General features: G+C 37.6%; 1 protein-coding gene across 3 annotated transcripts; it reads left to right on the forward strand.

The window, feature by feature from the left end:
* Positions 1-810: 810 nt before the first annotated feature.
* On the forward strand, positions 811-10605 carry LOC107082466 (cartilage acidic protein 1-like). 3 transcript variants are annotated; one of them, XM_015371155.1, is made up of 14 exons: positions 811-965; positions 1584-1788; positions 1875-2071; positions 2147-2283; positions 2364-2520; positions 2594-2728; positions 5147-5283; positions 5365-5501; positions 5584-5666; positions 5808-5908; positions 5988-6156; positions 7494-7639; positions 7844-7883; positions 10013-10605. In XM_015371155.1, exons 2-14 carry the CDS (start codon positions 1592-1594, stop codon positions 10129-10131), a joined length of 1755 nt encoding a protein of 584 aa, XP_015226641.1. In that variant the 5' UTR covers positions 811-965; positions 1584-1591; the 3' UTR covers positions 10132-10605. The 3 variants fall into 3 exon arrangements, with proteins under 3 accessions (XP_015226641.1, XP_015226642.1, XP_015226644.1); XM_015371156.1 differs by lacking the exon at positions 10013-10605 and adding an exon at positions 7967-8096; XM_015371158.1 differs by lacking the exon at positions 10013-10605 and adding an exon at positions 7970-8094.
* The last annotated feature ends 2033 nt before the right edge of the window (positions 10606-12638 follow it).

Consider the following 12638-nt stretch of genomic DNA (forward strand, 5'->3'; position numbering starts at 1 on the left):
TGACACCTATTAGTAGGCCCCCCCACGCAATTGTGGATTAGGACGTCTCTTTGCAGACGTAATGGTATGAAAAATTCCTCTCATATTCACCTAATACTGTAATACATAACCACATTGGACCTTATTTATACCCCAACACATGCCAGACGTAAACATTATGGTGAGCCGTTTAAACACGACACCATTAGCAAAGCAGACAGATGTACTTTTAATTACTATGTTAATATTTATGTATAGTTCATTATACGGTTGGTAAAAAAAAAAAAAGTACACTCATATAATACCGCATTAAATATCTTAAAAGAATGATTCATTTGAGTATTTCATTTTTTTACTCTACAACTTGAAATTATGGGTAATCCAGAGGTGTTGTACTTCATATGGGGCCCACCCAGATAATTGTTGTGTCGTTACGTCATTGGATCAAGGTGTTGTGCCTTCAAATGTTGCGTTCTGTAAACCTTTACAGCTACTTCACTTTTGCAGGTCTGCTTAATCTCCTTAGATTTTTTTTTTAACTGTAATTTTGGTCCCACACCAGTTTATGAAATGCCTCAGCAGCTCAACAGTTAAAACTTGGCTTGCAGATCACACAAATACATTCTGGTGGGGGTTTTTTTTTATTGATCGAATGCATAAATGCACCGAAGCTTTGCAAACCCATTGAAGTGTATACTGCATGTGTCAACAAACAACTGAATCCGTCCACACCCCTTATTCATCTTTTGTAACCGGAACACCCCTCCGGTTGACGGATAGAGGCCCCGAGAAATGCAGGACAGCCATTGGATAAAATCGTCATCAATCAGAAACGCGCTCTGTGATTGGTCAGCTCTCTAAACATTACACAACACGTTTCATAAATGTAAACTGTGCGAGTTGTGTAAGGTTTAAATCGCAGAGTTCGTCTTTGCGCTTATTTCCTGCAAGGGGATCACATTAGTGCATCTCTGTTAACTGACACGGTAAGAGAGTTTGATGGAGTATTTGCTTAAGATTGGGGAGTTTTTGCCTGCAGTGAGAGAACCTTTAAAATGTTATATCTGAGATCCGTTGGATTATTTTAGAAATTAGCAGGGATGCACCAAAGTATTATGCAGCAGAGCATCTTACAGTGCTCATGAGGAAGTTGCAAACATATGCTGTTTGTGTTCTGTTTGTTTTTTCTAACTAAGATGATGTAAAATCCTTTAGTATTCTTGTGATCAAAATAACAGATAAACAGTCTCTTGCAAAAGTGTTCACATATTCTTTGATTTTTAAAGCCAAGTAGTTGGGCTTTTTTGTTATTTAGAAGATCAGAGGGAGCTTCAGGGAAATACACAACAGTTTGGGATTTTTTTTTTATGTACAAAATATCTCTATATATTTTTTACTTTACAGTTTGCACCTTTTATGATTTTTCAGCTATAATCCTAATTGAATATACATAAATTTATAGTGTAACAAATGTTACACTATAAATTTAAAATTACAATTACTAGAAACTCTGTTATTTAACATACTTTGTATCAGTAACTAAGCAATAAAAATAACTAGCTTTAAAAACTGGATTAATCACCTTTGTTCCTCCTTACCAACAGGTTTTATCATGTTGGGCTCAGGATTTCTGCTCCTCCTGGTAACACTGTGGCATCGGACCGATAGCCAGAACTCTGCTGCTTTCTTCCAAGTAGTAACTCAGACCATGTTGCCGCCTGACAGTGTGCACAATCCAACACAGCTCAACTATGGCATGGCTGTGACCGATGTAGATGGTGATGGTGACCTAGAAGTGGTGGTAGCAGGGTAAGGGGTGATATGTGTAAAGAAAGATATGGTGTGTGAAGGATTAAGCGTCTGACTAAAGCAAACCCTGATATGTTTTTTTAAAGATACAATGGTCCGAATCTGGTGCTGAAATATGACCCCAACCAAAGAAAGCTGGTAAACATCGCCATCGATGATGTAAATTCCCCATACTACGCACTTAGGGACAGAGCAGGAAATGCTATTGGAGTGACTGCCTGTGATGTAGACGGGGACGGACGTGAAGAGATCTATTTCCTCAACACAAACAATGCCTACTCTGGTAAATTTTAATTTAAGCAGTTAGATTCATCAATGCAAATATCTTTGGGGTAGCTAAATGACTCTGTTTGTTCAGGGCGTGCAACATATTCAGACAAGCTTTTCAAGTTCCGTAATGGTCGGTATGAAGATCTGCTCAGCGATGAACTCAATATCGCCCGTGGTGTTGCAAATCAAATGGCTGGACGTTCAGTTGCATGTGTGGATAGAAAGGTCTTTGCTCAGGCTTTTTTCTGTAGTTTCCATTTGCTTATCTATAGGAATATTCCTCTAAACTTGTTGGTGTTTTCCAGGGAACAGGCCGGTATTCCATATATCTGGCAAACTATGCTCAAGGAAGAGTTGGTCCACATGCCCTTTTGGAAATGGATGAGACCGCCAGCGATTTGTCCAAAGGAGTCATTGCCCTCTCTGATGTCGCCGCTCAGGCTGGGGTCAACAAGTTGACAGGTCAGAGATAATGCTCTAGAGCAGCAGCATGCACATTTTAGAACAAACGCTTCATGGTCTGCCTGCTATCCAGGTGGTCGTGGTGTGGTTGTTGGACCAATCCTGAACCAAATGAGGTCTGATGTGTTCTGCGACAATGAGAACGGTGCCAACTTCTTGTTTAAGAATAATGGAGATGGGACTTTTGTGGACATGGCCCAACAAGCAGGTGAGACAAAAAAATGGAAGAAGATAAGAAATTTTATTTGACAAGCATAGAAATTATCTACATTCAAAATAATCTATAATGCATTACTTTTGTGTTTTTCATATTTAACTAAAGTCCAGCATTTAGAGGCGCATCGATTGAATGGCCTTGATTTCCTTCATCTTGGGAGATCAGGGATCAGCAGATAATGAAATGTTAAACTGATCCTTTCTGTAGATCTTAGGTACCGGTACCTCTGCAAAGGTCTGAAAAACAGTACTCTAAACTTTGATTTACATTTGAGAAAAGTAATCGCAGGATATTCTATTGTTTCATAGTTACTGATTAATGCCTTTTAGTAAGATAAGATTGAAATATTTAAAGCTACAGTGTGTAATAATTACAGGGATATACAGTCAGAAATGTAATATATTATACATAACTATGTTATTTATCATCATCTACGAGCTCAGCCTCTTACCGTTAATATTTGCGTTGCCTTAGAATTCGTTATTTATAATTACATAGGAGCGGGTCGCGCAGCCATGAAGGCAGACATCTTTGCGCTACGGCAGCGCAGAGCCAACAAACTGGCGATTGCGAGATCGTCCATTACGCTCGAAAGTAACTACGGCAAGTTGAGAGAGATGAACTGAGACGGTACTGAAATCTATACCCTACACAGACTAATGAAATACTATCTGTAAAATTATCTATGTAAACAAACCTCATCACTTGAGAAGGTAGGTGATGCGGCGTCGTGGAAGACATTTTGTCCCGTAACGCTCGCCGTACTGTTGGGGGGGAGATGTTCATGTTGCTGTGGTCTGCAGTCTGGACGTTAGATGTCGCTGAAAATTACACACTGTAGCTTTAAGAGGTTTTTTGATCTTCTAACAACCGATAGTGTATTGATCTAATTTGCAATCGGCATGTCAGGCTTTTTAAAGATGGGGAATTGATAATCAGCCAGGAACCTGCAATTGGTGAACCCTTACTAGTATTGGAAACCAATTCAATTTCATTTATTTATAAAACACCATCCTACACTAGCTGCAAAACAAGTCCAATGCTAATAAAGTTCATTTAAATCATCACAATACTACATTTTGAATAAGATAAACTCAAATCATGTAGTTTTTGATATTACTATAATAGAGTACCAGACTTTGAATGGTATACCTTTAACTATATAGCACTTTATCAAGTCTGAGGCTCTCTGTCCACCAACACCAGGAAAGGCTTGTGAAGGTTCTTCCTTAAGAACACTACAAACCCGTGCCTTGTTGTTTTACGACCTGTCTAGGGTTGCCAGACCATAAAATATTAGACATAAATATAAGAGTGGATCCATCCTCTTCCCATCCCAAGCAGCTCACACATACGAAGTAGCACATCTTTAGAAAGTGATTTATTTACAAAAAGGAAAATAGTTCTAAAGTTACATCATAAATGGAGCAAATGACTTCAGAGAGAGCTATGTGCCGAAAATAACACACAAAAGGCAACTGTCTAAAACAAAGAAATGAACCAACATACCTACTGCAGTATAAGTAAACAAATGACAGTCACCTTACCTCCTTAACTAAGAAAACAGGAGAAAACTTAAGCAACAGAAATGGCAGCTCCTTCTTACAAGCTCCAGAATATTCAGATGTTAACTGTATGGTCAGTTGGGAAGAGCAGCCTTTTTATAGTTGTCACTTCCAGGAAGCCACCAATGGGATGTCATGTCGTCATCATCCTGGAACCAATCAGCAACTGACACCTGCACACTTACATTTACATACAAATTTACAACGCCAGCCGTAACACTCGTGTGCCATTTTCACTCCACAAAGGGAATAATCTCTCCTCTTGAGCATCTTCTGTAATAAGTCCCATGCAGACCCAGGCTTTGTGCAACCAACCAACTCTACTAGTGTAGAGATCAATTCGAGACAGTGCCCTCAGACACAATGGTCCAGGAGTAAATGAATTATTAATGTCATACAGGCAAACATTTATACAATTTAGATTAGTAACCCATAATGTGTTGCCAGCTAACAGGCATCTTCAGTTCAAAAGCAGTAGATTTTAAATCTTATGTACGTGTCGTTATTATGTGTGGTTTTGGCCAATGACTCTGACTTATTGATAAATTAGTCACCGTTAGACCATTGTATTTTGAAATGAAATTATTCAAGCTGCCTTTTCCAGTTTAGAGCAATCTTTTCCTGATTGTGTCAGGGATTCTACCAATAAGGATGAAGCATGTGGGACATATTCATCACATGTTCATAGATATTACTGGCTGTGTTCCTGCAGATAATAATACTATTATTAATCACCGTATACATTATTAAAGATTTTACAATTATCCTAATATAATTTATTATCTTAGATTAAAAAAAAAATACATATTTCATTGGAACATTGTTGCTGTTTCCTTGAGAAAAGGTGTGGAGGACCGGTTCCAACATGGAAGAGGAGTAGCTCTGGCCGACTTCAATGGCGATGGGAAAACAGACATTGTCTACGGCAACTGGAACGGCCAGCACAGACTCTACCTCCAGACCAGTGATTCCAAATTCCGTGTAAGGGAATAAAGGCATAAAACGATCTTGGCTTAACTAAAGGTTTTTGAGACTTTATATACATTTTTTTTTTTTGAACAGGACATTGCCACTGGTGGGTTTGCTTCCCCATCCCCCATCCGCACTGTCATCGCTGCAGACTTTGATAATGACAAGGAGCTGGAGGTGTTTTTTAACAACATTGCCTACAGAGGAACTGCACCAAACAGGGTGTTCAGGTAAAATCTCTAATTTTATAGATATAAACTGTGGATTTATTAATAAATAGGATCTTTATGAAAAGTTTTTGACTGTCTGCAGGGTGTCGAGAAGAGCTAATGCAGATCCTTTAATTGAGGAGCTTAATGTAGGAGATGCTGCAGAGCCACTGGGTCGAGGAACAGGTAAGCTGACTATAATTTCGGAGCTGATGTAACGCTAACTGCTTCTCTGTCTGTAGTGGTGAATCTGTTAGTTTAAACCAGTTTAAACCACATAACATAGTGGGTCAGGGCAATAAAGAAGAGTTTGTGTGTTTTGAACAGGTGGAACTGTGACAGACCTTGACGGGGATGGACAGCTGGATCTTCTCTTGGCTCATGGGGAGAGTGCACAGCAGCCAATCTCTGTCTTTAAGGTCACACAGGTGTGTGTTTTTTAGTTTTTTTTGGCTTTGACTTAAACCTGATTACCATCTGGCTAATGTTTAATCATCTTTTCATTAGGGTTCATCCAACAATTGGCTGCGGGTCATTCCTCGTACCCAGTTTGGAGCTTTTGCCCGCGGTGCCAAAGTAACAGCCTTTACCGCTCAGAGTGGAGCACTAACACGCATCATCGATAGTGGCTCTGGATATCTGTGTGAGATGGAACCTGTTGCCCATTTCGGATTAGGTACAGAATCTAATGTTAGACTTTAATGGGACAAATCTCAAATATACTGTTGTGGTACAGTTCTTTTTACCGCATACAGTTTATCCTAGTTATGGTCTTTTTTGTATTCTTTTTTTTTTTTTTTTAGTAATTAGATTAAAATATCGACATTCAAACACTTTATTTTACAGGTTCATTTCACAGAGTTGTATACCGTGAGGAAAATAAGTATTTGAACAACCTGCTATTTTGCAAGTTTGCCTACTAAAGGCTGGTTTATGTTCAGAAACCAGGGTGTCTCTGTGCGTGTCATAGTTAACGCAGATATGCCCCCAAATTTGTGGGTGACCACAGACAATGCCGCAGACAGGAGGCATCTGGTTGGTCAAATCTACATCCGCTCTACATTATGCGTAATTCTTGCTTGGTACCTAATGGCAGAAACTTGGGCTGTAGTGCCGTCCACAACACCAAGGACCAAGGACTGAAACTGTCCCAGACACCGTACAGGACACTAGTTTTTACCTCTGTGCGATCGTCTGTTGGTTTGTACCCAAAGCCAAAACACGCAGCGCCACGGCCAGTCCTTCGGGAACACACAAGGGTGAACTGTGTGTTGTCTGGCGTTGGATGAGGCGTTGGATGAGGGGTTGTAGACGTAGAACAAGCTTGTCAAACTGACACACAGACACCCACAATCCTAGCTAATTCGTGATTGTCCTTTTTGCATTGTGGCGTTGAGGGACATAGTGCAGACCACGCTTTAAAAATTGGGCATAAATCAAAAATATCTGCGTCATACCTGCGACAAGCTAACTGCGACACACTGCTGCAGGTGTATACACAGCCCTTTAGAAATCATGTAGGTGTCTGGAATTGTCATCGTAGGTGCGTGCCCAGTGTCTGAGACATATTCAAAAAAGAGAACCCAGAAATCACAATATATGATTTTTGTACTATTTATTTGAAATATAGAGCTGCAAATAAGTATTGTAGGCCCAGGATGCTGAAAAGAGGCCCTTGGGTCATCTTTATTGTCGTATCTAATGTCTCTCATCATCTTCATGACAATACGCCATAGATTATCTGCGGGTTTCAAGTCAGGAAAGTTTTCTGCTTGATAAAACAGGCAAACACTGTGATAATTTAACCAGCTTAAGTGCCAAGGCCTTCTGGAAAGAAATCAGCCTCTTTGTAAAGATTTTCAGCAAAAGGAAGCATTAAGTGCACCAAAATGGTTAACATTTGTATTAATTTTGAACTCCAGAAAACATAATCCTTCCAGAAAAAACAGCAATTGATCGTTCCAATTTCAGGTTGAACAACATTCAACCTTTTCTAACACCTGTATCTTCCAGGAACAGACGAGGTGAAAGTTCTGGAGGTCTCCTGGCCAGATGGCACCACCACAACACGAACTGTTGAGGCAGGAGAAATGAACTCTGTGGTGGAAGTAGCCTACCCCAAAGAAGGAGAAATGTCCGTGCTTGCCAATAACACGCAGGTACACAGCACGGATTCACGGCATGAATTGTGAACATATGTAGTAACTCTGTAAGTGCATTAAAAGAATGAACCAACAAATCACAGTATTTATTCATACTGTGAACATTTCTAAAACGACCTAATTAAAACAGTGTGAGAAACTGTCCTTTATAAGACTTTGAATTAAATGTTCAATTTTTTTTTTTGTTTTTTTTGCTTTCAGTGCGGGAACGGCTTTACTGTCCAGAATGGGCGTTGTACAGGTAAGCCAATATTAAATGTTGCATCTTTTTCTAATATGAAACTAAATCGTTATGTTTTCTGTTTATGTTATATTTTTTTTCAGCAGGTTTTTGAGGGAAGTCACATGAAAAACTATAAACGGTTGCTGTGCTGGAATACAGATTATACGAACTTAAAGCTTTTCCAGGCTCTGTGCTTTTCAAAACCTAATCTTGTGTTCATTACTCTATGAGTAGTCTTATTGTTTTAACTTTCTTTATTTTACTAACTTTTTGTTTCATTGCCTTAAAAGACCTGTTTAAAAGACACTGTTAATAAATGCTTTACTTCACTATGCTGGGTCAGGTTTTCATTTAATGGAAAAGCAGTGTGTCTGTCTGGCTTCCCTTGAAAGCCCTTTTGAAGTCATGAATGTCTGTTAACACCCTGTAGTACCTCTTTTTGTCTTGCTACATCCACAAACCTAAAATATTTTTATTGGAATTTTATGTCTAAGATAAGCAAGAAGTAGCACCTCATGGTTAAAAAGAAAACATAAATGTTTTTTTTTTTAATGAGCAAACAAAGTGGAAACAAAAGTGTGGCAGGGCTTCTCTACTTAGACCCAATGCTTTGCATTGTCGTATTTTACCAGCTTTACATAACTCTTAAATAATTTGTTCCATTCTTTACATTTTTTTTCAAGCGCAGATGGAGTGAGTTTAGGAACATTAATGTTGAAACCTTGTCACAGTTGTTCAATCTGAGTATGTTTTTGCACTTTAACTAGGCCATTTTTGCACATTTTTACGCTTCAATCTCAATTGTTCGCTTTTATCTCTGGTTGTATTGTTATTGTCCTGTTGGAAGATGAACTCTGCCTTAATCTTAGTTTTCTTGCCTCCTCCAAAAAGTTTCCTTAATTGATTACTCTCCAATTAGCTCCATCTATCTTTTCATCAATTCTCACTAGTTTCTGCTGAAGAAAAATACTCCCGATAGCACAATGCTTTCAATACCAAGTTTCAGAGAAACAACGGTCTTTCTTTATTTATAATAGAATACTCAACACAGAACAGCTAAGATTAGTGTCTGCCATAAATTCTTAACAAAATAAAATAAAAGACCAGAAACAGCACAGTGAAAAAGTTAAGATTTTTATGAATAAAGCTGTTCTAAAACAATGAATCTAAAAGGATAGTTGTAGAACTGTCGTGGGCTGGCTGTTAACCATGACTCTTTCTTCTTTAAGAAAGGGCTTCAGTCTAGATCTGAAAATGGGCCAAAATAGCACATCTTATAATTAATGGCTTACACAGAAAAAGGTATTGATCATAATGTTTAGTTTTTTATTAGGCATTTTTAGACATGTCCCAAAACTTAATAGTATCCTTAGATTATCTCCTATATGTGTGTCCCCTTACATGGCATGTGGTGAATGATCAGATTTATACATTTCCTGGCTAAAAGTTTTTTTGTGAACTACTTTTTCCAACCTGCGCCATAGAGGGGCTTAAAAATGACCAAGGACTGATAAATATACTTCTTTACCAGTTTAGGTTAATCATGTCTTGGTGGGTTTGCAATTCAGTCATATTCTTTCTGCTTTCAGACAGCAGACTGAACAGTTTTCAATGAGAGATTATTGACTGTTTATCCCTACATCAAACTTCTCTACAACTTTAACAACCTAAATCTGTGCTCTTCCTCGATCCTTACTGTTCTTTGTTCACTAATGTTCCCTAATAAAAGTCTGATGCCTTCAAAGAACAGCTGTATTTATACTGACAGTTAAATGTGAATTCAACCTTTATTTGGTGACTTCCAAAGAAGACAGTTTGAAGTGGATTTTGTGCAGGGTTCTTTATATAAAGGGAGCAAAATTCAAATGCATGCACCACCTTACAGATATTTTTTGGCTATGTACCTTCATTACTGTGTTCTTTTTGCGCTTCTTTTGCTTTACATACTGTATCTTACTTGCTCACATAAATCCAATATATATAGGTTGTGCTACTGTAAGTCACATAGACAGAATGGAGTATCTTTATTAACTCATTCGCCTTTAAGGCCTGTTTTCTTTTTGCCCTCCCTTCCATGCTGATGGCATTTTTCACTGTCACCCTTTCATATTTGTTGCTCTTTCTGCTGTCTCTCTCCATCCATGCAGCTCTAGCACCATTTCACTACGGACTCCGTTCTTCAGTCTCCATCCTTGATGCGCCCCGTTGTGACACACTTTCATTTATGTGTGTCATCACACTGTTTGCAGTGGGAGGCCTAAGGTGAGAATTGTCAGCAAGAGAACTGACAAAACAGTTTTCATCAAGCTCCATGTGTGTGGATCAAAGAGCATCTGAAAAGAGTGACCAAAAGGTCTTTGACGTGATGTCCGACCACCTGGGTATTTCCGTTTTGTTTTGACTGGGTTGGCTGCATGCAGAAGCTGCTATCAGAGATCTGTCCTTTCCTCAAGAGGTGGTGGAGTGTAACAAGTCAGGTAGACATAAATGTAACAACAATGAAATTTGTATCAACAGTTTTCTGCAGATTAAGGATACCAAAGCATGAGAGGGTAAATGTGTATTTAAAAGTACCCATCAGTAAACCAAATGCTCAATATTGAAACATTAATTACTACTGATAATACTCTTGATGTCTTTCCTTGTGCATTTTCATCAGGAAAGTGTTTTATGCATGCACTAAAAACAGAGATAGATAAAAAAAATATGATTTTAATATTTTCAGTAACATTGTTTTAACCAGACAGCAGATGTTTTGTAAATATTGGGTCATAATTATATGACAGCTACTAAAATATGGCTGAAAGTTAGAATTTGAAAAAGAAATGTTTTTGCATGTACAGATGGACATGGTGCTATAAATAAAAGGGAGTAAACACTCTGGGTGTGATGTCTTACTAAAACAGGCTACAGTCTTTGCAGAATCTGTATCTTTTTGCTAACATCTCATTTGGATTGGAAATATATAATTTTTCTGGGTGCTGAATTATAACAAAACAGATTGTTTGAACTTACACGTGATGAGTATTAGTGATATCATAAGCTTTGCTATGACATGCAAGGATGAGAGGATATTCTTTATCATTTAATGAATATACATGAATAAAATTTTCCATCACCTTGCAAAAAATCCTAAAATACACAGAAACTTACCAAAATACATGGCAAGTACACATCATACAGGCATAATCATTCACACATCCATTCATATCTTTGATTTTTCAAAGGAGTATTTCAAAAGTTTTGATTAAAATAGAAAATAATTTGTGTATTAAAAAAAAGATGCAGTTGAGGGGAATCAGTCAGATGGCAACAAGTAAAACAATCACAGCAGAGGTAGAGTAGTTGAAAGTTTTGAGTTAGTTATTTTCCTATACTTTTTGTGTAATTCATATATGCAAATCACAAAAATAATATTTCCTCAAAAGAAATACAATTTTGTGCAAAAATACACACATTTTTGTGTTTGGTCTATTTTTGCAGAAATTGTGCTTCAGTTTTAATTCGAGAGGTACAAGCTTCTACGGGAGCTGATGATCATCTTCCATACAACCACAAGCTTCTTTGCTCAAATTTATCACACTTTGCTTTGGCTTATCTACAAAACAGTTCAGATTCAGACGACAACAATTGGGGACGTTCAGGGGGGATCATCAGGGCTGACATTCCCTCCATCCTGGAATCGTACAGGTTAATGGTGAGGAAAAAATCCTAAGCATGAAATCAGAGTTAAATGTCTTGTTTGTGGCCACAATCTCAGCCAATAAAGCTTCTAATTGTTATTATATAAATAGATTCAATAAGGGGCACTGGAGCACAAAGGTGTTTCCTATAGTCCTGCCTTTTTCCATTGGCGATAATCCCTGGAAGAGCCCAGCTCAACCAATAAGCCCCATCAGGCATGCTGACTTGCAGTCAACCCCAGAGATGGTAAAATCTAATCTCAACAGTCAAAAAATAAATAAATTCGTAGTTGAATTTTACTTTGTTGGTTGTCTCTAGTGTTGGTTTTCACATTTATAATATCTTAACCAGCACAGGGTGGTGTAAACAAACTTTTGAATTGAAGGTTTAAAAACTAAATGAAAAATAACTTGCTTGTTTTTTTGTTTGTTTGTTTTTATCTATTTATTTTATTTTTTTTTATTATTTTTAAAACAAAATTTAAGATGACCTGTTTGTAACTATTCAGTGATCAAATTCTTTCACATATGCCCTGTGCTTGCTCAGATCTGGGGTTTGTTTCAAAAACCAGTTTTACTGACAATAAGTTTTCTCAACCTGAAATCAGGGAAACTGAGTTTTCTGTTTCACAAAGAGATTTTACTCAACCCAATTCTGTTCCTGTAGTAAATTTCTCCCCAGAGCTGACCTGGTCAGCAGCAGGTTTTCTTGAGTAAACTCATGAAGTTGTTTTATTTCCTGATTTAGTCCAGGATATTTTTTCTTAATTTTGTGCATACAGTAAATGAAATCTTTCAATAGGTCCGTAAAACACATTAGGTTTTAAAAACAGACATTGCATGTCCTTTTGATGAGGATCTTATTAAAGACGGATCAGCATTAATTCACAGAGAATTAAATATTTATAGGCAGAGGATTCTAAAACTCAGTTGACCTTATATTAGATTTATATGTTTTGGTTTGTTTAATATGAGCGAGATGCAGATCATTTAGCCTATTTATTCACTTTTTTCAGTACATACAGAACATACAGAAATTATTTTCAGATTACACATAAATAGATTAATTAATTGTGTAGGGAATAAATAA

Source organism: Cyprinodon variegatus, unplaced genomic scaffold, assembly GCF_000732505.1.
Source record: "Cyprinodon variegatus isolate N-32 unplaced genomic scaffold, C_variegatus-1.0 Scaffold54, whole genome shotgun sequence".
NCBI classification, from domain to species: Eukaryota; Metazoa; Chordata; class Actinopteri; order Cyprinodontiformes; family Cyprinodontidae; genus Cyprinodon; species Cyprinodon variegatus.